We start from the raw sequence: 26,270 nt of genomic DNA on the forward strand, positions 1-26,270 counted from the left end.
CGACCCTATACTAACCTATAGCCACCCACTTACAACTCGCGCGCTCAATTATACCGGCACTTCGTACAACGGTCGGACGTCCTGTACAGTTCATCGGCGGAGCTCCAATCTCAGTCTCCTAGTAACGGACATCTCGCGCGCCCTTTCCTCTCGCTCTCCACTTATGTCTCTCCCCTCACTCTGCCCGGCTTCGATACCTGTCGCCTCTTCCCTCTATCTTGCGGATGTCTCACTCGTGTATTCTGGGGACCGCATCACTGGGCCTTGGTCTTGGGACTTGTCTGTCACTAGCGTGCTTGTACTCGGGCTCCTAGCGGGTCCCTAGGAGGTCGCTTTCCTTGGCAACGTGCTCCTACTGTGTCTCAGTTTACTCGAATGCTAGCTGTCTAAATTGGGGCTTTGTGTCTTCTTTGTTCGCCTTGCCGAACGTCTTCGCTCGTCACCTCACTGTCTGCCATGTGCTCCCGATCAAGGCTATGCGGCTTGACGTCGGTCTCGCGCTGCTGTCTCGCGCTTTTCTGTCTCACGGCTCACGGACCTCTGTCTTAGTAGCTTCGGCACTCCTGGGGCGAATGTAGTAACACGTATAGTAGTAGCACGCACATGTAACAGCACTCGGTTGTATGTATGTTTTGTGTTGTTATATATATGATTGGGTTTTCCTGCATCTGCCGTGTATAGTACGACGACCCGGATTACGAAAAGCAGGCTATCTGCTAGCCCATAATACACCTTGCGTGGGCATAGAATATTTGAGGATCTCGAAATGATTGGGAATTTCGCAATCATTGCGGCGGTTGTAAGGGGCTCAACGCGATCGTAGTGGCATTACGACAGATTGCAAACTAATGATCATTGGGAACATTCCAACGCATTATAAGTCCATGATAGCTGGATTATATTCCATTGCAAGATCCGGGTCAAATCTGTGATGTGGGATTCCGACTCGGAGGGCCGGTAAATACCAGCATCGACCACGCGAAGTAGCCCGGTGTTACTTCCCTATGATGTTACAGCCGGAATACCTGAATTCAATATGCATTGAATTACAAGGCTAATCTGTATAGATACCGTAGCAAGCACCTTAGTAAGTACACAGCAGTGGAAAGTCCGCGGACCGCCACAGTAGGAGGTCGTCTAGTGAAGCTGTGGGACGCGGCCGACCTCCGATGCCGAGTCCACACTCTCCTTGAGAAGACGTCCAACCTTCTCCCACTTCTCCCGCGACACCCACGAAGCCCGGCCACCCCCAAATATCGAACCTTCCACCGCCCCCTCATATGACACATCGTCCAACGCCGGGAAGAGATGGGCCAAGAAATCCGCCACCCGGTCCGCGTCTACGATCGGCGCACTGTGCACAACAAGGGGGCCTCTAAGTGGGCTCTGCGACGGCTCAGGCAGCAGGCGCGCGAGCGTCGCCGCGTCTGGAACCGTCTCTGCGTGCAGATGAAGCTCGAGCCTGCGAAGGCGCGGGCAGCGGCGCGGGAGCTGCACCAAATCCTCCAGAGTGATGCATCCTGCGACGGCCCCGACCGAATCATCCCTGTGACTGATCAGTGCGAGGGCCTCGAGCTCCGGCCATGCGTGTGCAATATCGCGGAGCGCCAGGCGCGCGTTCGCAAGAAGCGAGGATCCTCGGATGGTGAAGTGGCGGATATGGGGAACAGCGTAGAGAGGCTGGAGTGCATGCGCGAGGTCTAGCGGGACCTCGACGCCGTTGATCTCAAATGGAGCTACGTGGTCGAGGACCACACGGTTCAGTGAGTTGCGGAAAGGGGAGTGCGCGAGGGTCTCGAGGCGCTGCTGGAGCAGAACGCTCCCGGGCCCGTTGAGGGTCCGTAACTGTAGCTCTGCAAACCCCCGCAGGCACCCGCTCCGCACGGCGCATAGGAACACCGCCGTGTTCTGGTCCATTTGCTCCACGGCGAGCCCCAGGCGGACGAGTGTATTGAACCAGCGTCCTGCACGCGCGCCGGCGGCCGCAGAGGCGGCCAGAGCGTCCGTTTCCTTCGAGTCCATGGTCAATTCCAGCGTCGCGAGCTTGGGGAGCGTCGCCAACACCTCTACGCAGCCCACCGGTATTCTGCAGCCTTTGCCAATGAACGTCACTCTCCAGCTTCGGCATGCCGCGCAGGAGTTGAGTCAGGGTCTCGCCATCGGGGCCGGCGGGCTTTGATTCCTGGTAGAGTCTCGACGTACACTGAAGATGCGTGAGGTCCCTGCACACCGCAACCACCTCGGCGAAGAGTGGCACGACCGTGGACACACTCAGATCATTTGAAGCGAGTTCCAGGCCCCGGATGGTTGGCGTGAGGAACATTTTGAGGTGGCAGAGCTGTGCTGGGTCTTGTTCCTCCCAAAAAAGAATGTGCAGTTTCGGCATAAATGGCTGGTCGGGACGGCGGAACCTGGCCAGAGAAGGCAGAGTGTAGGATGAGATGTATGGAACCGAATTATCACGGCTTCCGGTCCATTTGAAATGCTGGACGTATCGGGCGTAGTGGTCGAATCTTGTCCAGTCGAGGTTTTCAGGATGGTTGATTATCTGCGCATGCAACCGCTTAAGTTTGTTAGTGGTTTAGCGAGCGTGTACAGTGATGTGAAGGACGGCGTACAAATGGACGCTTGACAGCGTTAGCAGGAAGCAGACGCAAGAGCGGTACGAAACTATCTTGTTGCGCCCAAAGCGCGGGTATACATTCTTCCTGCATTGTCTTGCACGTTCGAGCGAGCGATGTCAGGGTCCTCTTGCTCCCGGAAGCGAGGAGCAAGTTGACGATGCCCCGGGTGATCTCGCTTATGAGAAGGCAGCGATGAGTTGCACAAGTCGAAGAGTCCATTGTCAAGCCTGTGAAGAAGCTACTAAGCAGCGTCGACTATGTGGCACCTCATAGTGCACGAGCTTACTTATCCTGGTTCTGAGATGCAGAGCTTGAGTTGGAGAGCGAAAGAAAAGGACGACATACGAGTTATATATACCCCCCTTCCCCTTTTGTATACGCGTGGACCCCTGAGTCGATTATGTGGTGGACAAAGTGTCGCGCGAACAACGCTGGGGCCCGATCTACCGCTGGTTCAAAGTACCGACGGATGTGCCGGGTCCAGTAGTATTCCTATCAGTTAAAGCGTTAGCGTTGTTACTTACGGTGGCTATTCAAAGTCGCGTAGCGGGTCCATTGTTGAAGATGTCGGCACTGGGGCCGCGTGGTCGCTTTCCAACAGTATGGTGGCCCCATGTATGGACAAAGTTGTAGTCTGAAGTCAACATCCGGTCGTTCAGAGGCGCTCAGCATCCTCGCGAGCTCGGCCATAGTGTTCAGAGGACCGCTGACCGTACACAAGATGCATGGCACTAGTACTGCATCCATGTTAGCATCGTAGAATATACACCAGCTACGCTCATCCGATCTCCCAGTCAATGATAGCGTGCACCGGTGGCGAATTCTGGGAACGGTGCGAGTAAAATAAAAGATGAATTGACGAGAGTGGGATTCGAACCCACGCCCTTTCGGACCAGATACCGGGGTACAGGTTGGATCGCTTACACCTTAGTCTGGCGCCTTAGACCGCTCGGCCATCTCGCCTTACAAAGTTGTAGCGTGTGCGTCTTATAATGTTTTGCGGGTGAAATATGCACACAGTCCTGCACCAATCATTGGTGCACTGGAAGAGGCACTCGATGTGCCTGGCCGTGGCCGCCAGGATGAAGAAAAGGCAGCACCTCTCCGGTGATAATCGGTACCATGTTTCGGTATATGATGATTTGAGCACTCCTGCGTCCTCAGAGATTACAGCAAACGTCAAAAGTGGGCCTTTCCGTGGCATAGCGATAGGTGCATTCAGCGTATAAGGCCCCTTATGCAAAGTTTTCAGCAATCGACACAAGTTCGATATATTCCAAGCATCTGCCTCAGATATAGCACGTTCAAGATATAAGCGGGGTAACGGACGTCATGCTAGTGAATATCGCCTAATAAATACATACGACGGCGCTCCAGAACAAGATAGCTGGCTCAAAACAGACAGATACAAATACACAATGTCCGTCGCCCATGCCCAGTAAGTGTAAGGAAACAGTGGATCAAACGATGGCCTCTCCGATGGAGAAGTGGACCTGGTCGCCCTCCGCCAGCGTGAGACGGACGGGCAGACGCGGGTCGATGCGCACGGGCGCACTGGAGCCGACGAAGAAGTCGCCGCGCGTGAAGTTGCGCGTGATTGCAGCGGTCTCCTCCTCGGTGAGCGGTCGCGGTCGTTTCGCCGGGCGGAACGTCGAGGTCGACGCTGCCGGTGCGGCCTGCGTTGCAGGGGGGTTCGCAACGAAGTTGCTGTTGTAGTCGTAATAGTGCGGGTGCGTCAGACCCTGCATTGGCGGAGGGTACGCCATCGCAGCAGCAAACGGCGGCACTTGGGCTATAGCGAGCAGGGTGAGACACGCTCGGCCTGCGAGAAATAAATAGCGGGGGACATACGTGGCTGAGCCTGGTTCTGGTGGTTCTGCGGATCGGCGTCGGGATCGGGGTAGGTGCAACTGGCACCGAGCCCTCTCTTCAAGCAGCTCTGCGTGCACGGCGAGATCGATCAGCATGAGGAGGAGGATGTGGAGTGACGTGACTGACCTGGCACGGCAGAGCTTCGCTACATCTGGTTTTACCGGCGTGGCAAGCGGTGCAGGCCCGACGGACGGAGGGCGCCTTGGCTGTTTACGGAGGCGGAGGCGGTCAGGACGGGTGCGGCGACGGAGGACGCGGAGAGGGAGACGCACGCTTGCGGGAGCCATCGGCGGACGCGGCGGAGGACGAGCCGGGGATCGGCTGGCCCTGCTGCTGCTGGAGGTCGACGGGGAGTTGTTGGTTGTGTTGTTGGAGTTGTTGGGTGTCGATCGACGGAGGGGCCCCGTCCTGGGCCGGCGTAGAGGCCTCTGAGAGGGCCGACATGGAGGTGATGGGCGGTGTTTCGGAGCGGACGGGCTGGCCTCCCCCGCGTGCCCGCCTTTTGCACCCCACGCTCCGCCCTTTGCCGACCGAACGCCCGCCCCCTCCGGATTCGCCCCGGCTGTCACCTCGCGGCGTCACGGTCACAGCTCCCCCTCCGGCATCCCGGCCTTGTTTCCGGACGACGATCATGGCTGCCCCGCACTCGCACTCCCCACACGACCCCGCGAACAGTGCGCAGGGGCTGCCCCCCGCCGCCTTCGACGACTTCCAGCTCTTTAACCACGCCCACCATGCGGCCCTACCGCCCCCGCCCCCGCTTCCACCGTCCAACGACCTGTTCTCGGCCTCCGAGACCACAGACCTCTTCGGCTTCCTCGAGAACTTCGACTGGGATTTCAATCTAGACCCCCAGCTGCCGGACGCTACACAGGATCCTCTCTACCACAGCCCGCTGCAAGAGACAGCACCTCCAGGGCTAGACCAGCTCTCCCCCTCGTCCTCCCTGTTCGCCTCGCAACAGGATCCTCGGCAGCAGCAACACCTCCAGCAGTACTCCCAGCAGCATGTACAGCAGCCCACGTACATGCAGCCCCAGCAGCAGGTGGATACGAAGCCACCCATGCCCGCACGAAGTCGGTCTCGTTCCTCCTCCGCCTCTCCGTCCTCCAGGGAGACCCCTGGCGCAGGCGCACCCTCCCGCGTCAAGCCTCCCCTCTCCACGCCGCAGAAACGCCTCAACCATATCATGTCCGAGCAGAAGCGGCGGAACGCCATACGAGACGGCTATCTGCAGCTGACTACGCTGCTCGCTCCGGCAGGGGCACCGCCGGGCTCAGGAATGCCGACCAGGGGGCGTCCGAAGGGCAGCGGCAGTCGCGGGCGAGGCACGAAGGGGAAGAGCGGAATTCTGTTCCGCGCGAAGGAATATATTCGCTGGCTGGAGGAGGGCCGGGACGCTCTTCGGGAAGAGGTGATGAAGGTCGAAGCCGCCGCAGGCATACGGTAGCACCTGCCTTGCCGTCTTACGTCGACTGCTGGTGAGTGGCTGGTACCTCGTCCGCTGCTGGCGCGCCCGACGCTCATCTTACGGCAGTATTGCGTTGTATCTTTAGGTGCCGTCTTGTATACCCAAATTTGCTCCTTCGAGGTCATCAACCCTGTATGTTTAACGTATACTTAGTTCCACATGTTAATTCTGACCTTGCGCGTAGATTGCCGCCGGTATCCGTCGAGGCGGGACTCGCTTGTACCTCGCTGCTGTGTATTCTATATGTCGTAACGATTGTCTTTCACACCTGAAATGGAACCAGCGCCACGCTTACTGGAGATACACACTATAGCCCCTCTTCACCCTTATGTCTGGGCCGTATCACTCGGCGCCCGACAATGTGACCGGTGAGCCTCGCTCGGAGAACTGTCATCACGAACTCCCATCTTCATTCAGTGCCTTACGAATGTCTGGATCGCACTGAATTATCAGGGGATCGGTATGTGATCACAAACCTTCACGCAATACCGTATACGTGCCCGTTGCAAACATACCAGTCATCAGGATTATCGCGCCAAGGTTTCGTCTGCATAATACTTCTATGAGATGACTACACGATAGCACCCAACACGTGAAATGAGTACGCAGGGTCCTTCTCCACATCTTTGACACCCGCACTAACACCCGCTGCCAACAGGAGTGAAGGTTTGAATGTCGCGCGGGACGAATGTTTGGCCGAAGTTCAAGAGCATCCGGCCAGGGGCTTGCGCTTCGCGTCGGCTAGGACGAACGTGCAAGACCGCCGGCGAAAGAAGAGGCATATCAGCGGGCGGCCCGCCTCGAAGAGTCGTCCCTGCGCATTATGACAATGTCCTTCACAGGTTGAACGAGTCATGACGACCGAGGGCGTCCAGGATTAGCATTGCCAATGCAATTCTTCGCTGAGGCGAGCGTACCGCCCGCTCGTGCTGCTATTTTCTAGGCGTATGATGACTGGGTAGGTACTCACAACGCTTGCAGCCCCACTTGTTTCGCGACAACACATCCTTGGAGCCTGGACTGCTGCGATGTGCATTCTTGGATGCGCAACGCCCGTCCGAGTCACCAATGGAACAACGCCATCGGCACGTCGGCCGCCTGACCCACTGGGAGAACCTAGCGATCTGCATCCCAGTCAGCAATAGCAAGGTCTATTCATGTGTCTGCTCACCTCGAACGACTTTGGGATTGCGTTTTCTCGCTGCAGGGCATATGGGCCGTCGGGCGTCGGACGTGGACGAGCGCGCGCACTCGCCGCATGGGAAAACAGCCGTGCAAGAAGGGCTAGTCCGCGTCACCTGCGTCCTGGGTTCCCCTGCGTCCCGCATCCCCGTCCCCGGCGTCGTCGTAAGCCATCGCGCGTCTCGTTGGGAACGTCTGCCAGCGCACACTTTCCGCTGCGCTGCTGGCTTGTTGCATATGCGCCTGCCTGCGGACGCGTCGGGTGCGATTAGATTTCACTACAGGCACCGCGCGCACCCGGCAACTCAATGGGCTCGCGTGCGGACGTTGGCTGCGCAGTCGCAGCACCCGCGCGCACCGGGGGTTGGGGAACGGAGGTGTGGAGACATACCCGCCAGGGCGCGTCGTCCGCGAGGGCAGCGATCGCATGTGCGCATGGCGGGGTCGCCTGCGGTCGCTCGTGACGGATTCGCGAGTGAGTATCCAGGAGGAGGACAAGGTACGGTGCGACGCGCGCAGCAGTGGGGTTCGCGGGCCGGGGCCTTCGGGGCCTGCGCCCGCCCATGTCATTGGCATCTATCTGCGCAGACGGTGACGGAGCTGTTTCGCGGGCGGGACGTCCGACGTCCATCAGCGAGGAGGATGGGTGAATGGTGGGCCCGCTGCGCAGCGCTAGCCGCGTCTGGGATCGCCGTCGCGGCCTCGTATGTGCTGTCGGACTTAAGCAGGCGGTATCATCATTCGGATTGAGGATCCAGCTGAGCGGGGGGCGCAATGCTTCCATTCGCGGACATGTCTTGTAGATGCTGGAGTTGCCCAGGGTGACGGCGACAACTCCGGCGACGCGCGAGCGTCGCGCGTACCGCCATCGACAGCTCGGAATACTGCTTCGCGAAGCTGTCGTAAGTCTTCGCTCGGCGAATGATATAGGCAGAGTCCTGTCAGAGTCAAAGTCTCCAAGACGGACATGTGAGTCGGGGACGATGTGCGCGGGAGTGCCACGAATGCTAATGACATACCCCGCGGACGTTCTGATTCAGACGACCTGGTCAGCACGCTAGCACATCTCATCATGCCGGAGGGACTGACGACTGTCCAAGGCACCGCCGATGAATACTGTGCACGCACCTCTCGGTTCCGATACAGCCATCCCGCCATGTGCGCCGAAACTGCGCAGATCGCCGGAAGGATTTGATTGAGTTCCCCCGTCGAATAAGCGTAAGCTCCAAGGGCCAGGGCGTCTGCGCAAGCTGGGTGGGGCCATCTCGATCCACTCCGTGAGTTCCAAGAACGCAGGACGCGGCCGGGTGCCCATCAGCCTCCGACCCCGCCGAGGCATATGTGCGGCGCCGAGCGCGGCCATTGGTAGGGCGCCAACATCCCGCGTCGCGGATGCAGATACCGCACCCAGCACCGAAGCTATCGCCGGCGACATCACCTCTCGTACCACCGGGCTCGAGTTCACTGACGCGTCTAGACGTTCCAGACCGGTAGAAGGCGCGGAGGTAGCAGGAGGTGGGAAAGATACGAAGCGCTAGGATGAGCAGAGCGCCTTCCGCCGCCACGACCGTCGGGTAGTTTGGGCGCTTGTTTTCCCGAAAACAACACAGCGCGTCGCTTCGGGAAGACCGATGGGTGCAGGAACGATACTGAACTGCGGAGCTGTACGGAACTAATCGCGCCGCTCGACCTGTGCCTTGCTAAAGGATTTCAGGCGTAGTGGAACGGAAGAGGAAGAGATGGGCGAGTGGACGATCATCGCACTGAAAGGCACGATCGTAGCTACCACTTCCGCGGGCCTCCGTCCCCAGCTTGACGTTTGATGGACCGCAGATTGTGCTCAGAATCAGCCCCAGAGAAGGGACATTCAGGCTCGTCAGGCTCGTCCGCTTGATCGTGCGCGAATGTCTGAGGGCCGTCTTTTACCGACTGCCGTTACATGTTCTGTAAAGACTCCTTTTAAGATGGTATCGTCAGCAGCTCACGAGAGCGGGCCATAAAGCGATATGTTGAGGTAATCTTACTCACATGTAAAATCAGGGAAGACTGTCATGGGACTCCATGGCATGGGAGGACAAGGAAACAGCTGGCTGGACCGTCAAGGTTGTTTGCATAGCCAGTTTCTTGGTACTGCATTTAGCGCGGGGAAGGGAGATAGTTGGGCGTTCAGTGACCGCATGGCGAGAATACTGCGCTTCGCGTGCAATTGTGGCGTACAGTCGAAACTTGTCATGGGCGTTTTCTAAGCAACCTAGGCCGACCGAGGCTTACGTCCCAAGCAAACGTGAACGTACGAATGAAGGATGGGATTACGGACGCAGGATCCCATGATTACGGAGACAACAGAGCGGCAAGTGAAGTCCAAGAGCTGCAGAGCCTGGGCGAGAGGTCTAGGACGACATCGGCTGCAACTTGGTATTGATTGTGGTCGTTGTGGCGGGACAGACGGCGATATGTCTCGAGACTGCGGGAGTCGCAGCAGCTCGGAGGTCCGGATCAGCTGGATCCCGTCAGGTACGAGGCAAATAGGCGGGGCAATGAGGAATGATTGGTTGACGGACTGGTGGCTTTCCACTCTCACCCTTGGGAAAGATTGACGGGCGCATCAAGCTGCCGCTGTTCTGCGCTCTCCGTCCAGTCTGGAGAGCTAGAAGGTGGTTTTTAGAGGGTCCTTGCGCGTATTTTGGGGGTTTTGGAGGCATGCGGTTGAAGTACCTTGAAACTCGGAGAAATAGGAGGCAAAAACTGTAGGCGCATGTAGGCGTTGGGTCAAGAGCGCGCATCGGACGGTGGGGCGGGAGGCGTGCACACGTGGATTGGGTGGCGGCAATCAACGGCTGCCGTTCTGGGAAGGGGTGGGTGTTGTTCGCCGTCCGCCCGGCGCTCTTCCTCATCTCCATCTCCCTCAGCGATTTAGCCATCCACGACAAAACATTCATCTGCTGCCGTCTGTGCCTTATGACGCCTATCATCCACACACAAGAATAGCTCTTTCCTTCCTGGCGGCCGAGGCCGAGCGTGAAGCGGCATCTGCTCTTTTCGGCGAGAGCAGCCTCATGCGATGAAATGTTGTGTTTGTGGCAGTTCAAACGTCTTGAGAGTGAGCATAGTTGTGAGGGCAACTGCACTTACCTTTTCTGACGTTAATTGGATGGCATAGGTGCTGCGTCGTCCGAAACGTTCGGCAGCAAATATGCCGCGGCCGCAGCGACTTTTCATGATCTACCTCCCGTGAGAGGAACGACGGCGTCGGGCCTTTCTCACGCGCAGCGCCGACTTCGCGCGACAGCCGCTGGTCAGGGCAGCACAGACATCTCCCATCACCCAGCCTATGCGCCCAGCTCCGGCACCGAGTCTGACGAATGCGGCCCGCCTGCAATCCCGACACTGCTCGGGGCGCGCGATCAGACTTTCCGTGAGGACGTAAGGTGCTGTCGGCCACCTCTCTACGCTCTCACGCATACCGCAGAATTCGCGCGACGACCGCGTTCCAGGGCCCTTGACAGATGCTGACACCGGTGCAATCTTGACACTGTACCAACCGGGTAAGTCTCGTCCTTGGTTCTCGGGGACTGGCGCCGGTCGCTACCCCTTGGTCATTCACTCTACCAGAGCGCTGGCTTCGCCGAGGTATAAAGGATGTTGCGCGACACCCTCAACACCCCAACTCAAGCCCCACTTGAGCTTTTGCGAGATCTTCCACATACCACTCACTACTTTCAAGTTCTTCAACATGTCGAGGTTTCACTCTCTTCTCGCTTTCGTCGTTGCTTCCCTTACGGCTGTGGCCCACGCTGGTATCGGTCCCGTCGCCGACCTAACCATCACCAACGCAGCGGTCAGCCCCGACGGGTTTTCTCGCCAGGCCGTCGTCGTGAACGGCGGCACCCCTGGCCCTCTCATCACCGGTAACATGGTTCGTCTCGGCTCGCACTAGCGGGTTGTATCGTTCCTGACGTTGTTGCAGGGGGATCGCTTCCAGCTCAATGTCATCGACAACCTCACCAACCACACGATGCTGAAGAGCACGAGTATTGTGAGCTGCTATTTCTTCGGACGGGGCTTCATTGTGCTAATAATCGTCGTGTGCAGCACTGGCACGGTTTCTTCCAGAAGGGCACCAACTGGGCCGACGGTCCCGCCTTCATCAACCAGTGCCCGATCTCATCTGGTCACTCGTTCCTGTACGACTTCCAGGTTCCTGACCAGGCTGGTAAGTACGGTCGTTATGGAGTATACTGCGCATTGCTAAACCACATGGTGAACAGGTACCTTCTGGTATCACAGTCACTTGTCTACGCAGTACTGTGATGGTTTGAGGGGTCCGTTCGTTGTTTACGACCCGAATGACCCGGCCGCCGACCTGTACGACGTCGACAACGGTAAGGACGAATTCGAACCGTAAATACTCGCTTACTGATGACTTCTCGATGAATTAGACGACACTGTCATTACCCTTGTGGATTGGTACCACGTCGCCGCGAAGCTGGGCCCCGCATTCCCGTAAGTCCATGAGTATTCCGCTGTTGAATCTGTCTTAACTGTGCATATCAGTCTCGGCGCCGACGCCACCCTCATCAACGGTAAGGGACGCTCCCCCAGCACGACCACCGCGGACCTCTCAGTTATCAGCGTCACCCCGGGTAAACGGTATGCTATATCTTATCTTATCTGATGGCATTTCTCTGAGACATTCTCCAGCTACCGTTTCCGCCTGGTGTCCCTGTCGTGCGACCCCAACTACACGTTCAGCATCGATGGTCACAACATGACGATCATCGAGACCGACTCAATCAACACGGCGCCCCTCGTCGTCGACTCCATTCAGATCTTCGCCGCCCAGCGTTACTCCTTCGTGGTAAGTTCGATTCATCCTCTAACGTTGGTCGCTGTTAGTGATGGTATGGTCATGTAGCTCGAGGCCAACCAGGCCGTCGACAACTACTGGATTCGCGCCAACCCGAACTTCGGTAACGTCGGGTTCACCGGCGGCATTAACTCGGCTATCCTCCGCTACGATGGTGCCGCTGCCGTGGAGCCCACCACCACGCAAACCACGTCGTCTGCGCCGCTCAACGAGGTCAACCTGCACCCGCTGGTTGCCACCGCTGTGGTATGTAATATTTTCGGTAATGTAATACATTGTTGCTGACCTCGACCCCCACAGCCTGGCTCGCCCGTCGCTGGTGGTGTCGACCTGGCCATCAACATGGCGTTCAACTTCAACGGCACCAACTTCTTCATCAACGGCGCGTCTTTCACGCCCCCGACCGTGCCTGTCCTCCTCCAGATCATCAGCGGCGCGCAGAACGCGCAGGACCTCCTGCCCTCCGGCAGCGTCTACTCGCTTCCCTCGAACGCCGACATCGAGATCTCCTTCCCCGCGACCGCCGCCGCCCCCGGTGCGCCCCACCCCTTCCACTTGCACGGGCACGCGTTCGCGGTCGTCCGCAGCGCCGGCAGCACGGTCTACAACTACGACAACCCCATCTTCCGCGACGTCGTCAGCACGGGGACGCCTGCGGCCGGTGACAACGTCACCATCCGCTTCCGCACCGACAACCCCGGCCCGTGGTTCCTCCACTGCCACATCGACTTCCACCTCGAGGCCGGCTTCGCCGTCGTGTTCGCGGAGGACATCCCCGACGTCGCGTCGGCGAACCCTGTCCCCCAGGCGTGGTCCGACCTCTGCCCGACCTACGACGCGCTCGACCCGAGCGACCAGTAAATGGCTTGCGCCGGTCGATGATAGGATATGGACGGTGACTTCGCACTTGCAATACGGACTCTCGCCTCATTATGGTTACACACTCGCTCTGGATCTCTCGCCTGTCGTCAGAACAAACTTGTATAATTCGCTTAATGGTTGAAACAAATGGAATATTGGGGTACTATGCACGCATCTCACTGTTTGAGCTTTCGTATGATCCACGGTTAACAATGTGTTGGTGTAATTGCAAGTCGACTAGGCTTGGCTGTAGCACACTTGCGGTACGAAGTGTTGCGGCTTTTGCACGACTCGTTACTACTAGTATCAAACACTATATGTAGCTCTAGGCCGCAGGCAGTTGGCATTCAATGTGATGGAAGTTCTTTCATACGTTCTTGTCAGTTGTACATTGCCTGTTCACTAATTGCTACAAGATACATTTCACGAACTGCTATCTTTGGGCCACGTCGCAATCTTCACCGCGCTTCCCGTCAGCGTGAACGTGTGCGTCAGCTTCGCGTCCGTGTCCAGCGCGAGCGTGTACGTTCCCGGATGCACCCACTTCTCCCCGTTCTCGTCCGCGCGCGCGATCGCGCCCAGCGTCACCGGCAGTTGCCCGACCGTGCTCCCGCGCGGCGCGAGCCCATGGATGCGCGTGTACGCGACGAGCGTCTTCTTCGGGTGCGGCGCGGGCCCAAAGGAGCCGCTCACGAAGAGCAGCGCAACGTAGTCAGACGCGACCTTCCCCGTGTTCGTCACGCGCACCGCGAACGTGTCGAGGGGCGCCAGGTCCAGGAACGCCGCGCTCTCCTGGCCGTGCGCCACCAGCTGCGAGATGGAGTACGATTTCGCGGGGCCGCCGAACGACGCGGTGGAGTCGGCAGCGGCGCCAGGGGCGGCCCAGGCGAACGCGAAGGTCGTGTAGTGCAGCCCGAAGCCGAACTCGAAGACTGGGGTGCCGGAGTACCACTTGTACGTGCGCCCGGGGTTCGTCGCGCTCGGGCGCAGGGTCATGTCCGTCATCGGGACCTGTTCGGCGTACGCGGCAGGGTACTGCGTGATGGGTAGGCGTCCCGCGGGGGCCGCCTTGCCCGTGAGGATGTCGAAGAGCGCGGTGCCGCCGCTCTGGCCGGGGTAGCCGCCCCAGATGATTGCGTTCACCTAGTGGAGTAGATGTGCACCCGCGTGATTAGCTTCTGTCGCGGGCGTTGTTGGGAGGAGGGTACGCACTGCTTTACTACGCTTGAGCGCGGTGTTGTCGAGCTGGCCGCCACCGAACTGCGCGACGATCAGCGGCTTGCCTACGCGCTCTAGTTCCGCGACGAGGTCGAGTTGGTTGCCCGGCCATGTTACGTTGAGGCGATCTATCTCCTCGCGCTCGACCGTTTCGTCGAGCCCTCCCGCGAAGACCACCGCGTCTGCGCGCTTCGCGGCAGCGACGGCGGCTGCAAAGCCGCTCGTGTCGTTGCGGGTGGTCACGTTGGTGCCGAATACATACTCGACCTCGAATCCGGCCTGTTGGGCACCTTGGACCGGGCTCACGAGGTAAGGGGCGATACCGAAGTAGTTGCCCTGCAAGAGGCGCGTGGCGTTCGCCCAGGGGCCGATGAGCGCAAGCTTGCGAACGCGTTTCGAGAGCGGGAGGAGCCCGTCGTTTTTCAGCAGGACCATGCCCTCGACGGCAGCGGTATGTGCGAGCTGCTGAGCTTGCAGAGTGTTGACATCGGACCATCCTAGCTGACGGTAGGGTTGAGCCGCTGGATCATCGAAGTAGCCCAAGCTGCAGAATTCATTTAGAATCGGTTTCAGGCATAACAAGAGGGAACCTACCGAACGAGCGAGGCATATTGACGGATAGCTGCTCTCCGGAGGTCCGTGGAGTTGACCAAGCCCCGCTGTAGAGCCTCGGGAAGGTAGGTCGATGAGAACGTCCCACAGTCAATGTCAGTTCCCGCGAGCAATGCGTCCGCCGCCGCTTGCGCCGGGTCGGTAGTGTAGTTATGCGGTGTGAAGATGTTTTGCACTGCGTCGCAGTCGCTCGTAACCCACCGGTCGTCCGTGAAGCCCCAATGGTCGCGGAGCACATCCTGCAGCAGGAAGCTGTTCGCACACGACGGGATGCCGTTCACGGCGTTGTACGAGCACATGACGCTCGCGACCTTCGCGTCGCGCACGCACGTCTGGAACGGCGGGAGGTAGAACTCGGACAGGTCCTGCTGCGAGACGACCGCGTTGAACCCGTAGCGCACGACACCCTCCCAGTTGTCCATGTCGTACGCGGCGAAGTGCTTGCAGTCGGCGACGACCTTGAAGTACGGCTTCGGGTCGAGCCCGCCTTGGAGGCCGAGGATGAGGTTGTAGACATATTGGGAGAGGTGGAACGGGTCCTCTCCCGGGGTCTCCTGTCCGCGTCCCCATCGGGGGTCCTTGAACGCTATCAGACGCTGTTTGGTGAGCGGTCCCACAACGGAGGGTAGGAGAGAAGACTCACGGTTGATGTTGGGCGTCCAATAATCGAGACCAGCGCGGCCGGCATTGTTGAAAGCGCGTCCTTCCGTGCTCACGATGGTCGCGATCGCTTGAATGAGTGGGTCATCGAACGCGGCGCCCATCAGAATGGGTTGGGGAAAGGAGGTCGCATAACTGAAATTGCCGGATGGTGCAAAGGTCACACCCGGGCTCTGGGCTACACCGTGCTAAACATAACGATGAGTATATTGCGACATGAAAAGGCCGAGATACGTACCAAACCTTCTGACCACCAGTTGTAGGCGGGAAGACCTAGACGGGGCACACCCGGAGAGGCGTTGACTGTGTTGTTAGTGAGCTCCTCGTCAGTCCAGATGCTAATGAGCGCCGTAGCTCGAGTGATAGGGTCCTTGGTGACATCACAGACGGCGTTGTTCTTCAGCGGGCCGTTGACACAATCCGGGAAGCCATACGCCCGAACGGTCGCAGCGCCGACGGAGAACGCGGTGAGAAACGCGTGGAGACGATGCAGACCGTTCGCCATCTAGACAGGCAGGAATGTGAGGAGACAGTCCACCACGAACCGTTCCATTGTGCCCTCTCTTATAACGGGGGACTTGGCGTTACGTGCTAGGGAGAACGTCGGAGTTGGCGACGAGGAGCATGATCATACAGAGAAGTTGACGAGTCAAAATGACGGGTCAGCTGGCTGGGTCAGAAGGGGACGCAGATGAGTAGAGATGAGAGTGCAGTCGCTGCCCTCGACGGTGCTCACGGAGCGAGCGGAAGAAAGAACACCGCCGGCGCGCGCTGCAGAGTGATCCTGTCACGTCCCCACACAGCACCTCCCATCAGAAAGCGTGACACGGTTCGCCTATTTGGGCCTGCAAGAACAACAGCCTCCGGACCTCATCCACCCGCTCAGCAGACCCGTTCTCTGGCTGAGATGCCGCCTCCACCGCCGCACGACCCAGAGCCCGAATGGCCCATTCCTGAGTTCCATCTGCGTATCGAAGACATCGCGCATCCCGGTGCAAAGCTTTTCCTCGACCTCGTCCGACCGGACATTGCATTACGCGAGGCTGTTGTCACCGTCTGCAACTGGCTCTACACGCCGGAGACCGTGCCCAAGAAGTGAGCACCCCACCCATTCTCCGACCCAGATCAAGAAGTACCTGCAGGCCGCCGCCGGCAGTTGAGTGCTCCCGCGAATGCCCTTATCGCCAGGCGTTCGCGGGCAGCACTCGCGATCACGCTCCGGCCCTTCTGACTTGCCAATACGACGGTTGACCGCACCGCCGCTTCCAGCGTCGAACGCATCACGTTCGTCCTGCGCCCCATGCCGGGCGTGGCCCACACGTTCGGCAGCGCGACGCACAAGGAGATCCACTTCTCGCTCGACCACATCCGCAACAGCGAGGCGCGCGCGCGCGACGAGATCCTCGGCGTGCTCACGCACGAGATGGTGCACTGCTACCAGCACAACGGGGCGGGCAAGTGCCCCGGGGGCCTGATCGAGGGCATCGCAGGTCGGTCATCCCTTCTCGTTCGCGAATCGCGCGGCCCGCACGCGTCCGCTCATGCTGTCATGCAGACTGGGTGCGTCTGAATGCCGGGCTGGGCCCGCCGCATTGGAAGCGGGAAGCGGGCGATAAGTGGGACGCGGGGTATCAGGCGACCGCGTACTTCCTCGAGTGGATCGAGGACCGGTACGGGCGCGGCTCGATCCGGGAGCTGAACGAGGGCATGAAGGAGAAGGAGTACGACGAGCACATCTTCAAGGACGTCACGGGCCGGAAGATCTCCAAGTTATGGACTATCTACAAGAAGAGCCTGGAGGAGAAGCACGGCCTATGATCATGAACGCAGATACCCCACGTCGTACCCTCATTTACACTTCAGTATTTATGGACTCTGTTGTCCCCATCGCACTCTATCGGACTTCCGGTGTCTATAAGCTTCAGACCCTTGGCAAGCTGCTATGACGTTTCGATCGTCGCAGAACCTTTGCGATCGATCAGTGTCATCTCAGATTGAGTCCTTCCCCGCACATATCGGGGACGGGTGTCCTCTTGCGCGTGCACTTGTACGTAGCCAACGCGCGCCCGGCCATTACTACGGTCAGAGGAAATCTACATTGAACTTCATGCTAGCGCTGTTCGTAAATCGACGTAGGCACAGGTATACTTATAGTAATACTACATAGTTACACACACAGCGAATAAACGGTACGTTCTACACTATCCACCAAGTACTTCCCCGAGCCCCCACATACACCCGAACGAGCAGCACAGTACACGAAACAGCACGGAGGAGCACCCACGCACACGGCACACCGGCCCCGCAGGCTATCCCCACTCTTCCTCCAGCTCGCGCGCGAGAAAGTCGTCCTCGTCGTCCATCTCGTCTTCGCTCCCCTCGTAGTCCTCGCCGTAGTCCCCCGCCTCCCCTGCAGACCCGTTGACGGGGCTCGAGCGCCGGCTCTGGTCCGCACTCGCATCGTCGTCGTCTGCCGGTTTAGCCAGCTGGTCCGCGGTGAACGCCTCCTTGAGGCGTGATGCACCCGAGCGGTCCGCCGCGAGCTTCTTGCGTTTCGCGAGCGGCGAACGGAGGACGTCTGGATCAGCGCCGTTCAAGGAGCCTGCCTCAGATGGCGTGATGCTGCGTAATCGTTTCCGCTTCTTGCGCGGCGTGGACGTCGTGCTGCTGATACCTGGTTCAGCCTCCACCACGGATACGGAGGAAGCGGCGAATACACACCTGACCACGCTGTTCGACTCGTCTGTCATCGAGCCCTCGTCCTCCGAGAACCCGCTCTTGACACTCCCGCCGTCGCCCTCCCCATCGTCGTCGCTCTCGTTCATCGCCGCCTCCACCTCGTCGTTGATCTGGTCCCAGTCGACCTCATCTAGTGCAAGCCCCTCCTCATTCGTAGCCCCTGCGCCCCCCGCGCCCGCCCCCTCTCCCGCAGCGGGGCCCTCGACCCCAAGCGCGCCGATCGCACGCCCGGTGCCGCTGCCGGTGGAGACGAGCTCGTCCCAGTCATCTGCGTCCGGCTCCGGGTCAGAACTAATCTGCTGAGGATCCGAGGGAGGACTCGCAAGCCGCGCGTCGCCGCTGCCGCCCCCCGTGTCCGGCCGCGGTTCTGGGTCGAGCAGGTACGGGCCCTCGTCCTGCCGATGCCAGAGCGCGACGGAGTCTGTGAACCATGCGAGCCAGACGATCTTGATGCCCCCGCGGCGGCGTGCAGCATCGACTTTCTGCGTTCCGCGCTACAGAGTATAATGTGAGTAAAAGGCGGTACAACAAAAGGAGAGTGACTGACCTTTGCTGCGACGACGTGCGTTATGCGAGGGGAAAGTTCTGTATAGCATTTAGCTCCGAATGCATGTGCCGTTTTCCAGATCTCCGTCGCTTCCGGCCGTGTGTCAAGCGGAATGACACTCGAGAACAGTATATGGCATCCATCCAACGTTTCCGTTCGTATTCGCGGGATGATTGTCTGCGCAGTGTCAGTGACCGTCGCATATGCCGCATGAAGGAAGACGTACCCGGACATCATACTCGCGCTGTGCCTCCGTGCGTTTGCCGTGTTTTCGCTTGCCATGTTTCCCCTCGTCCTCCGACTTGTACCTCTCCCAAGCCGAGTAAAAGCGATCGTGCACCAGTTCCAAGATCTGCCGAGCGGAGAATCAGCCATGTGGCACATCAAGCGCATCAACCGAACACACCTGCTTCACCCGCGTGAGCTCCGCGTCGTCGTTCTTGAGCAACGCTTTGCGCACATGCCGCTCCTTCGGCTTGTGCTCAGCGGCCGGCGGCGCAACTCCGCCGTTAGTCGCAGCGACTGCTTCCGCCGCAGGTTGTGCCGCGGCAGCTGCAGCGGCCGCATCTTCCTCGGCGGTCTCCGTCTCCTGCAGCTCCTCTTGCGCCTTCGCAAGGGGTCGCTCTTCGACTTGAGCTTCCAGCGCTTCGGTGTTCCGCGTAAGGATCTCGTTCTTCTGAACGTCTGTGAGGGTATCTTCGTCCACAGGCGGAACTTGGCTGTCGGACGACTCCACCATGTCTGATTCGAGGTCCTCGTCGTCCTCATCCTCATCCTCCGCATCCGGGTCTGCTACCGCAGCCTCGATCTCCGGTGAAGTTTCGACGGCCGTAACAGGCGGAGGAGGGGCGGCCGGCGTCAAAGGTACAAGTTTGGGCAGGAAAGCCGAGTTAATGTCACCAATCCCGACAAAGAAATCGTCTACCAAGCGTGTTAGACGGCACAAATATGGAGAACCGGTTAAACATACAAGGGATGACTTTGACCAAGTTGGGGCTCCATTCCCATACGTCCGCGCGATCATCGATAATGACTACCATGGACTGGTCGCAGGGGAATAACCGTTGCAGACTCTTCTGCGTCAAGCCTTTGCAGCTGAGTCAGCGAGATCGTTATATGCAAGCGAAAGCACACTCACTGCCGCTCTCATCTCGGCTCAGGATGCGGTTTCCGAATATCTTCCCGCCAGGGTCGATGGCCGCACAGACTTCTTCGGCATATGCACGCGTACCCATCGTATAAACGTGCATCTCATACTTCGTCGCCATCGTCTCCAGGAATTCCGGCAATCCCGGGCTGCCAGCGGATACGATTAGCGTAGTTGCGGTCGAAGCGGGAGTGTGTGGGGCGTACCGCGGCTTGATGTAGTACATACATCCCTCCTGTTCAATCAGCTTCTCCTTTCCCCGTCCCTTGCGTTGCGGTTGTCCGAGCGCCTCGGGGCCGAGCCTGAACTTCTTGACGTCCTTGAGTGCCTCCCAGTTCGGGTTCACCTCGTCTTCTGTGTCTGAGACCGTCTTGTCTGGATCCGCAGCGTCCTTCTTCTCGCCCTCCTCCGTTCGCGCGGCCTTACTGGCCTGTCGCGTTTCCCACGCCTCCCCCTCCGCGATCCACTCTCCGACGGTGGGGTCGACGGTAGCGTGGACGATAGTTTGATCAAGATCGACAATAAGCGAGAGCTTGCGGGAGCCAAAGAGGTGCTGTGCGGTCTCCTGCTCGATGCGCTGTGCTTCTTCGAAGGACACGAGGGGCCCGTTGGCAAGGTGGGTCATCTGGATGGACGCACGCGACGCGTCCGAGAAGCCGGTGTAGTCAAAGCTGGTGGCGAATGCACATAAGCGGAAGGCAGTGGCGTGTGTGGGCGGCGGTGGGGCACGCACCTGGTCATGTCCTTGCCGCAGAGACAGCAGAGGCCGCCGAGTTGGACGCCATGCTTGCAGGGCTCGAGGATGAGGACGGCAGGGGACTCGCGCGCGCGGCGCTCGGAGATGGAGTCGCCCTGGGTGAAGTTCCATTTGGCGAGGGTGCCTTCTACGGAGGCGTCCCATGTGCCGAACCGGAGCTCGGGCGGAGCGTCGGGGGCCCTGTGTGTGAACGAGTAGTCGAGGAGGCGTGTGCCGCGCTGGACGTCGGAGTTGGTGCGTGCGGCGAGCTTGACGAGCTTGATGGGGTAGGGGAGAGAGGGAGGGAGATAGAGTTCGGTTGGAGAGGACATGGGCGTCGGCTAGAGAATCGCGCGCGAAGAGGAGCAATATCCGCGCGCGGAGGGCGAGCTGCAGCGACGAATTAGCGTGTGCTTTGGGTGTCCCCTCGAGCTGCGTCCTTGGAATGGCCAACCCCGCCACGGCCCCCCGACCGCCCCGTCCGACCCGGCCCCTGTTGCCCCTTGTTTGGCTCCTTCCCCTTCCGTCACTCGACGCCCCCAGCCCTGCCGCCTCTTGTGAGCCAACCTTCACGGGGGCATAATTGCAATCGCAGTGCTCACCTCCATCTTCTCAGTCGCCGTCCCTACCTCTGAACGAGTGGCCCTGCAGTCGGAGCGCAATTGCACGCGCGTCACAGCCCAGCTCTGGCCGGGTCCCACACTACCCGTGCTTCTCGGGGAGGTTATCCGGGCAGATTCGAGGTACTTATAAAGCCCCTCATCCAGGCAGACGCATAGAATTCCCTTGCCGTCCAAATTCATCTGCGGCAGCATGTCCGACACCGCCAAGACTGTCGTTCTCGTCACCGGCTGCTCCAAAGGTGGCATTGGCTTCTCTCTGTACGTCCGCGCTCGCAGATAACCTCTCCGGCCATCATGAGTTCACCTTGACTAGCTGCGAGGAGTTCGCATCGCGCGGATGCATCGTGTACGCTACGGCGCGAAGGCTCGAAGCTTTGCAGGACTTCACTCACGAGAACATCCACACCCTTGCACTGGACGTCAACAATGACGAGAACGTGCAAGACGTCGTCAAAACTGTCATAGAACGGGAGGGGAAGATTGATGTACTAGTGAACAATGCTGGTGTGGGCCACACGGGCAAGTTCTAATAATTTACTGTGTCCCTGTACAATGTAACTAATCCGTACGTTCAGCCGCTATCATAGACGTCGACATGCAAGACATCATGAACGTGTTCAACACCAACGTCTACTCGGCCATCCGCATGGCGAAGGCGGTCATTCCCCACATGGCATCCCGCAAGAGCGGGACCATCGTCAACATAGGCTCAATTGCTGGCCTCATGTACGTGTACCAGCCCCCGCTCATCCAAATTCGTGCTCACAGCCTACATAGCCCTGTACCTTGGGGCGGCATATACGGGGCTACAAAGTCGGCTCTGCACGCCATCACCGACACCCTCTACATGGAGTGCATGCCCCTCGGCATCGACGTCGTCCTCATCGCGCCCGGCGGCGTCAAGTCCAACATCGCCGCGAACCAAGTCGAGCGCGTGCAGCTCCCCGAGAACAGCCTCTACCACGCATACATAGACTCCATCCTCAGGAAGCTCAACCTGAGCCAGGGCAAGAGCTCCATGCCGACGCGCACGTTCTCGCAGAAGGTCGTCGGCGCGGTTCTGAAGTCGAAGCCGCCGCGGTACATGAGCCTCGCGGCGATGTCGGGGTTCTACAAGGTCCTGCAATGGTTCCCGCGCGGGTGGGTCTTGCGGTTCTTCTGGAGATATCTTGGCGAGGGCCCGCGGTTGGCGGCGCAGAAGAAGAAGCAGGGCAAATAGCCTGTAGACATTCGTTCGTGCTTTTAACAGGTCTCGTCTCACCCACTACTTCCCACAGTAACTGTCTATCACGGACTCGAGTGTTGTATTCCTTACGGAGCGCCCCTCTGACCAAATGCCGATATTCCCAGACACACTGCTCAGGGCACCCTACTGCCACCGATCTTTAATTATCCCTCCAATTCCCCGGTACACCGCTGAATTACTCACTCCTGCAGAGCGAGATCGCCGCCAAAGAAGCGTTTTCAAGTGGCACAAAGCTGTGCTCGAGCACTCGACTGTGCTGGCAGCCTAGCTCGGGGACAGCGCGCTGCCCGAGGCTCGGGTGCAGCCCGGATGCTCCGCCGCCCGAGTTTTCTCTCGTTCCTCGCGGCCTGGACGTGAGTATGTGCCCCTAGTACGATTGCATATATATACGTGTCAAAGATTCACTTACACTGGGCTGTAAATTACCACTGAACGCCGAACACACCGACTTCCGCTCAATCCTCTTTGAATGGCTAGAATACGCAATGTAGTGCTCGTGAGAGGTTGCTCCGAAGGAGGCATAGGGTTTTGGTTGTGAGTCGCATCGCCTCTTATTCGTCACTGCACACTGAACAGAGGCCTCCTGCACACAGATGCAACGAGTACGCGGCCAAGGGCGGCCAAGTCTACGCCACTGCGCGGCGAACAGAGGCCATGGCCGGTTTGACGGACGCAAACGTCGAACGGCTCCGCATGGACGCAGTTGGGGTGGACACGAACATCATCGTGAACATGGGCGTGCACTTCAGCGTGCCCCTGACCACGCTCTACACGGACTACGAGGGCATGATCACAGGCGACTTCGATACGGCGCGATGGCAAAGGCGCCGCGCCCGGAGGACTTAAGGCGTACTGGATAGAATATTCTGACCAGTAATGACGTGCGTTTCTTGACCTCAGCGTCATGACATACGAAACACCTTCCCGGTTATCAGCAACTTGAAGTGCTTAGTACGACCCCCTATGTCTGAAGCTACCGGTCTGCATGAGGGGCGGGAACAATCACCGCACCTTTCATTGGTTAGCAAGAGCTCCCGCCGGTTACGATCGAACGGGTTCACAGCTTTGACGGAACCTCCGCGGTCAGCCGATCGAGGAAGGCGGGGATGAGTGGGCCAGAGTGGTGGCAACACTGATGTTCCCCCGCCGTGTCTGACCATGCTGGCTTCATTAGTCCTGTAATCCTCGCGAAGCCTCAGTGACCAGTTCCCGATATCGCGTCCGCGCACTACATATCGCCAATAATCGCCGACACCGCTGAATTACCAAGCGACACCCAAGAGTGCGATAACCGTCAAAGAAGCATTGCAGAGGCACGAAGCTGTGCTCGAGCACTCGACTGTGATTATGGCACCTCGGGCATAGCGCGCTGCCCGAGCCTTGGGTGCAGCGTGAAAAAACTCTGCCGCCCCTGTGTTCACTCGCATCTTGCAACCTGGACGTGCGGATGTGTCCCTAGAGCGATTGCATATAAAGCAGTATCAATGCCCTTCATGTGCTCGAGAAGCCCTCCACTAAACGTCCAACACCCTTTCCGACATACCCCAGAGCTCGTATCGCAATGGCCGACGCACCCAAGGTAGTACTCGTTACCGGTTGTTCTGAAGGAGGCATAGGATTTTGGCTGTGAGTAAATCTTGCCCAAAAATCGCCACAATACACTGAGACTTCTCTGCGCAGATGCAAAGAGTACGCGGCCAAAGGCTGCAAAGTCTATGCCACCGCCCGGAGGACAGAAGCCATGGCCAGCCTGGTCCACCCAAACATCGAACGTCTTCGTATGGACGTGACCGATGAAGCAAGTATCAAGGCCGCGGTGAACAAGATCATCGAGAAGGATGGGCGCATCGATATCCTCGTTAACAACGCCGGCATGACATGCTCAGGTAAGTTTCCCCCAGGTTTGAGCGTCGAACTGCCCGTATTGACGCGAATATTGAAGGTCCTATCGCTGAGGTCGACGTGGAACGCATCAAGCAGACCTTCGACACAAATGTCTTTGGGATCATCCGAACCGCCAAGGCAGTCATCCCACACATGGCCGCGCGCAAGAGCGGCACAATCGTCAACATAGGCTCCGTGGTGGGCGAAATGTGAGTACGGTCCGCAAGCTTTTCTCGACAATTCAAGAACTCACTTTTCATTTGAACAGCCCCATTCCGTTCGCGGGAATTTATTCCGCCTCAAAGGCGGCGGTACACTCCGTCACGGATGCGCTGTATATGGAGTGTCGGCCCCTGGGCATCTCCGTAGTGCTCGTCAGCGCAGGCGCGGTGCGCACGAACATCGTCACGAACATGGGCACGCACTTCACCGTACCCGAGACCGTACTCTACGGGGACTACGCAAGCGTGATTGCATACGAGTTCGACCCGGAGAGAATGGCGAAGGCGTCGGCGACTCCCCCGGAGAAGTTCGCGCGGGCGGTGGTGGGGAAGAGTCTGGCCAAGGCGCCGGCGCGGGTGGTAGCTGCTGGGCTGGGCTCGTCGATTATCAGTTTCTTGGGGTGGTTCCCTAGAGGCTGGGTTCTGCGCCTTTTCTGGAGTCAGTTGGTCGAGAAACAGAGGGTTGCGCTGGCGAAGTCGAAGTAATTTTGAAGATCATGCGTTCATCCTTGCTAATGATCTTGTTCGTTTATTGAGTTCGCTTTATAATGTAATAATCTTTTGATGCGATGTAGAATCGGGTCAGTTGGGTCGGAAGTACGCTGAAGCTGCGAGTCTGCATGAGGGACGGAAACAGACTTCCCTCTTGGTCGGCAGGAGCTCCCGAAGCGCGTTGTCGGACGTCGCGTCCTATATGGGCGTCTCATTCAAACCACTCTTGCCACCGTCCCTGGTTGTCCTTCCGTCCTCCCTATACATCCACTCTTGAGTCCGGGCCACCATGTCGCGCTACCCATACGGCCTCTCCCCGGACATCACGCCCACGAGCAGCCCAAGCAAGCTCACGAAGGCGCAGAAGAGCCGCGCGCGGCGCGAGCCATCTGGCGTGTTCTCGCTCTTCTCCCCGCCGCAGATCCAGCAGTTCCGCGAGGCGTTCGGGCTGATCGACCACGACGGCGACGGGATCGTGTCCGAGCAAGACCTCAAGCACATCTTCAGCAGTCTCGGTGCGTCCCCCGTACTCGCTCCGCCCCTTAGGAGAGCCACCCGCGCGGCAGGCCCGGGCTGACTTGAGACCGTCCTTGTCTGCAAACACAGGCATCTCCCCTTCGCGCTCAACGGTGGACCAGCTGCTCGCGGACCGCCCAGGGGACCGGCGGGGCTCGCTCGGCGGGGGCGGGCACTCGCGCTTCGCGTCCGCGGAGTCGGACGGGGGGAACGACCGCGGGATCACGTTCCCGATGTTCCTCACGATGATGGGCGAGCACCTGTACGACTTTGACGCGGAGCAGGAGCTGCTGCAGGCGTTTGAGTGCTTCGACGAGGCGGACTCGGGCTTCGTCAAGTGCGACGAGATCCGGAAGTGGCTCGGGGACGTGGGCGAGCGGATGGACGAGCACGAGGTGCGTGCAGGTTCTGTTGCATTGGGACGGCTGAGGGTCGTTTGGGAGGGGTGCGCTGACGTTGGATTGTGCAGATTGATAAGTTCTTGAAGGGACCGTTCACGCGGAACGGCCAGTTCAACTACCGGGAATGGGTCAAGGTGCTAAGAATCAACACGGACAATGAAGAGCCCGACTCCCAGTGATGTGCTCCCCGTTTTCCCGCCATGGACGATGTATGATATATGTTGTATCTGTCACGACCTCTTATGATCAAGGATACCCTCACCAGCGCACACGAAAGAACATTGGACAGCCTCAACAGAAGCGAAAACCATCGCGACAACAACAACACGCGTTTCCAAGCCTATGTATACA

The 26,270-nt window shown here is 58.9% G+C and overlaps 11 protein-coding genes and 1 non-coding gene across 12 annotated transcripts; 7 read left to right on the forward strand and 5 right to left on the reverse strand.

Annotated features, from left to right (window-relative positions):
- Positions 1-1,137: 1,137 nt before the first annotated feature.
- TRAVEDRAFT_16184 (uncharacterized protein) lies at positions 1,138-2,323 on the reverse strand (the record flags this gene model as incomplete). Its single annotated transcript, XM_008033532.1, has 2 exons — positions 1,138-2,066; positions 2,113-2,323. 2 exons carry the CDS (start codon positions 2,321-2,323, stop codon positions 1,138-1,140), a joined length of 1,140 nt encoding a protein of 379 aa, XP_008031723.1.
- A 1,157-nt stretch (positions 2,324-3,480) lies between these two features.
- TRAVEDRAFT_t18 lies at positions 3,481-3,587 on the reverse strand. The gene has a single exon. It is a non-coding gene; the product is annotated as a tRNA-Leu (tRNA).
- A 354-nt stretch (positions 3,588-3,941) lies between these two features.
- TRAVEDRAFT_157724 (uncharacterized protein) lies at positions 3,942-4,940 on the reverse strand (the record flags this gene model as incomplete). The annotated part of the gene is made up of 4 exons (XM_008034421.1): positions 3,942-4,416; positions 4,476-4,563; positions 4,623-4,702; positions 4,769-4,940. 4 exons carry the CDS (start codon positions 4,938-4,940, stop codon positions 4,085-4,087), a joined length of 672 nt encoding a protein of 223 aa, XP_008032612.1. The 3' UTR covers positions 3,942-4,084.
- Positions 4,941-5,127: 187 nt separating this feature from the next.
- Positions 5,128-6,242, forward strand: TRAVEDRAFT_67877 (uncharacterized protein; the record flags this gene model as incomplete). The annotated part of the gene is made up of 3 exons (XM_008034422.1): positions 5,128-5,977; positions 6,034-6,099; positions 6,152-6,242. One exon carries the CDS (start codon positions 5,128-5,130, stop codon positions 5,944-5,946), a length of 819 nt encoding a protein of 272 aa, XP_008032613.1. The 3' UTR covers positions 5,947-5,977; positions 6,034-6,099; positions 6,152-6,242.
- A 4,640-nt stretch (positions 6,243-10,882) lies between these two features.
- On the forward strand, positions 10,883-12,956 carry TvLac3 (laccase B precursor; the record flags this gene model as incomplete). Its single annotated transcript, XM_008034423.1, has 9 exons — positions 10,883-11,065; positions 11,117-11,185; positions 11,242-11,362; positions 11,418-11,531; positions 11,589-11,652; positions 11,704-11,799; positions 11,851-12,007; positions 12,065-12,262; positions 12,317-12,956. 9 exons carry the CDS (start codon positions 10,883-10,885, stop codon positions 12,875-12,877), a joined length of 1,563 nt encoding a protein of 520 aa, XP_008032614.1. The 3' UTR covers positions 12,878-12,956.
- Positions 12,957-13,300: 344 nt separating this feature from the next.
- On the reverse strand, positions 13,301-15,872 carry TRAVEDRAFT_67879 (glycoside hydrolase family 3 protein; the record flags this gene model as incomplete). The annotated part of the gene is made up of 5 exons (XM_008034424.1): positions 13,301-14,020; positions 14,090-14,639; positions 14,690-15,293; positions 15,351-15,555; positions 15,606-15,872. 5 exons carry the CDS (start codon positions 15,870-15,872, stop codon positions 13,301-13,303), a joined length of 2,346 nt encoding a protein of 781 aa, XP_008032615.1.
- Positions 15,873-16,258: 386 nt separating this feature from the next.
- Positions 16,259-17,289, forward strand: TRAVEDRAFT_55024 (plant basic secretory protein). The gene is made up of 3 exons (XM_008034149.1): positions 16,259-16,462; positions 16,637-16,857; positions 16,923-17,289. The coding sequence occupies exons 1-3, from the start codon at positions 16,275-16,277 to the stop codon at positions 17,183-17,185; spliced, it is 672 nt and encodes a 223-aa protein (XP_008032340.1). The 5' UTR covers positions 16,259-16,274; the 3' UTR covers positions 17,186-17,289.
- A 387-nt stretch (positions 17,290-17,676) lies between these two features.
- On the reverse strand, positions 17,677-20,868 carry TRAVEDRAFT_111329 (protein serine/threonine phosphatase; the record flags this gene model as incomplete). Its single annotated transcript, XM_008034425.1, has 10 exons — positions 17,677-18,041; positions 18,087-18,288; positions 18,358-18,600; positions 18,654-18,830; positions 18,880-19,005; positions 19,060-19,574; positions 19,624-19,740; positions 19,792-19,949; positions 20,007-20,471; positions 20,534-20,868. The coding sequence occupies 10 exons, from the start codon at positions 20,866-20,868 to the stop codon at positions 17,677-17,679; spliced, it is 2,703 nt and encodes a 900-aa protein (XP_008032616.1).
- Positions 20,869-21,108: 240 nt separating this feature from the next.
- Positions 21,109-22,509, forward strand: TRAVEDRAFT_138276 (NAD-P-binding protein). Its single transcript, XM_008034426.1, has 4 exons — positions 21,109-21,417; positions 21,473-21,678; positions 21,735-21,885; positions 21,937-22,509. Exons 1-4 carry the CDS (start codon positions 21,350-21,352, stop codon positions 22,376-22,378), a joined length of 867 nt encoding a protein of 288 aa, XP_008032617.1. The 5' UTR covers positions 21,109-21,349; the 3' UTR covers positions 22,379-22,509.
- A 365-nt stretch (positions 22,510-22,874) lies between these two features.
- On the forward strand, positions 22,875-23,251 carry TRAVEDRAFT_41365 (uncharacterized protein; the record flags this gene model as incomplete). The annotated part of the gene is made up of 2 exons (XM_008033893.1): positions 22,875-22,939; positions 22,999-23,251. 2 exons carry the CDS (start codon positions 22,875-22,877, stop codon positions 23,249-23,251), a joined length of 318 nt encoding a protein of 105 aa, XP_008032084.1.
- A 715-nt stretch (positions 23,252-23,966) lies between these two features.
- On the forward strand, positions 23,967-24,996 carry TRAVEDRAFT_32807 (NAD-P-binding protein; the record flags this gene model as incomplete). The annotated part of the gene is made up of 4 exons (XM_008033747.1): positions 23,967-24,031; positions 24,086-24,291; positions 24,348-24,498; positions 24,558-24,996. 4 exons carry the CDS (start codon positions 23,967-23,969, stop codon positions 24,994-24,996), a joined length of 861 nt encoding a protein of 286 aa, XP_008031938.1.
- Positions 24,997-25,243: 247 nt separating this feature from the next.
- On the forward strand, positions 25,244-26,188 carry TRAVEDRAFT_67883 (EF-hand protein). Its single transcript, XM_008034427.1, has 3 exons — positions 25,244-25,517; positions 25,609-25,913; positions 25,988-26,188. Exons 1-3 carry the CDS (start codon positions 25,292-25,294, stop codon positions 26,096-26,098), a joined length of 642 nt encoding a protein of 213 aa, XP_008032618.1. The 5' UTR covers positions 25,244-25,291; the 3' UTR covers positions 26,099-26,188.
- Positions 26,189-26,270: the final 82 nt, after the last annotated feature.

This window comes from Trametes versicolor, assembly GCF_000271585.1.
Source record: "Trametes versicolor FP-101664 SS1 unplaced genomic scaffold TRAVEscaffold_1, whole genome shotgun sequence".
NCBI classification, from domain to species: Eukaryota; Fungi; Basidiomycota; class Agaricomycetes; order Polyporales; family Polyporaceae; genus Trametes; species Trametes versicolor.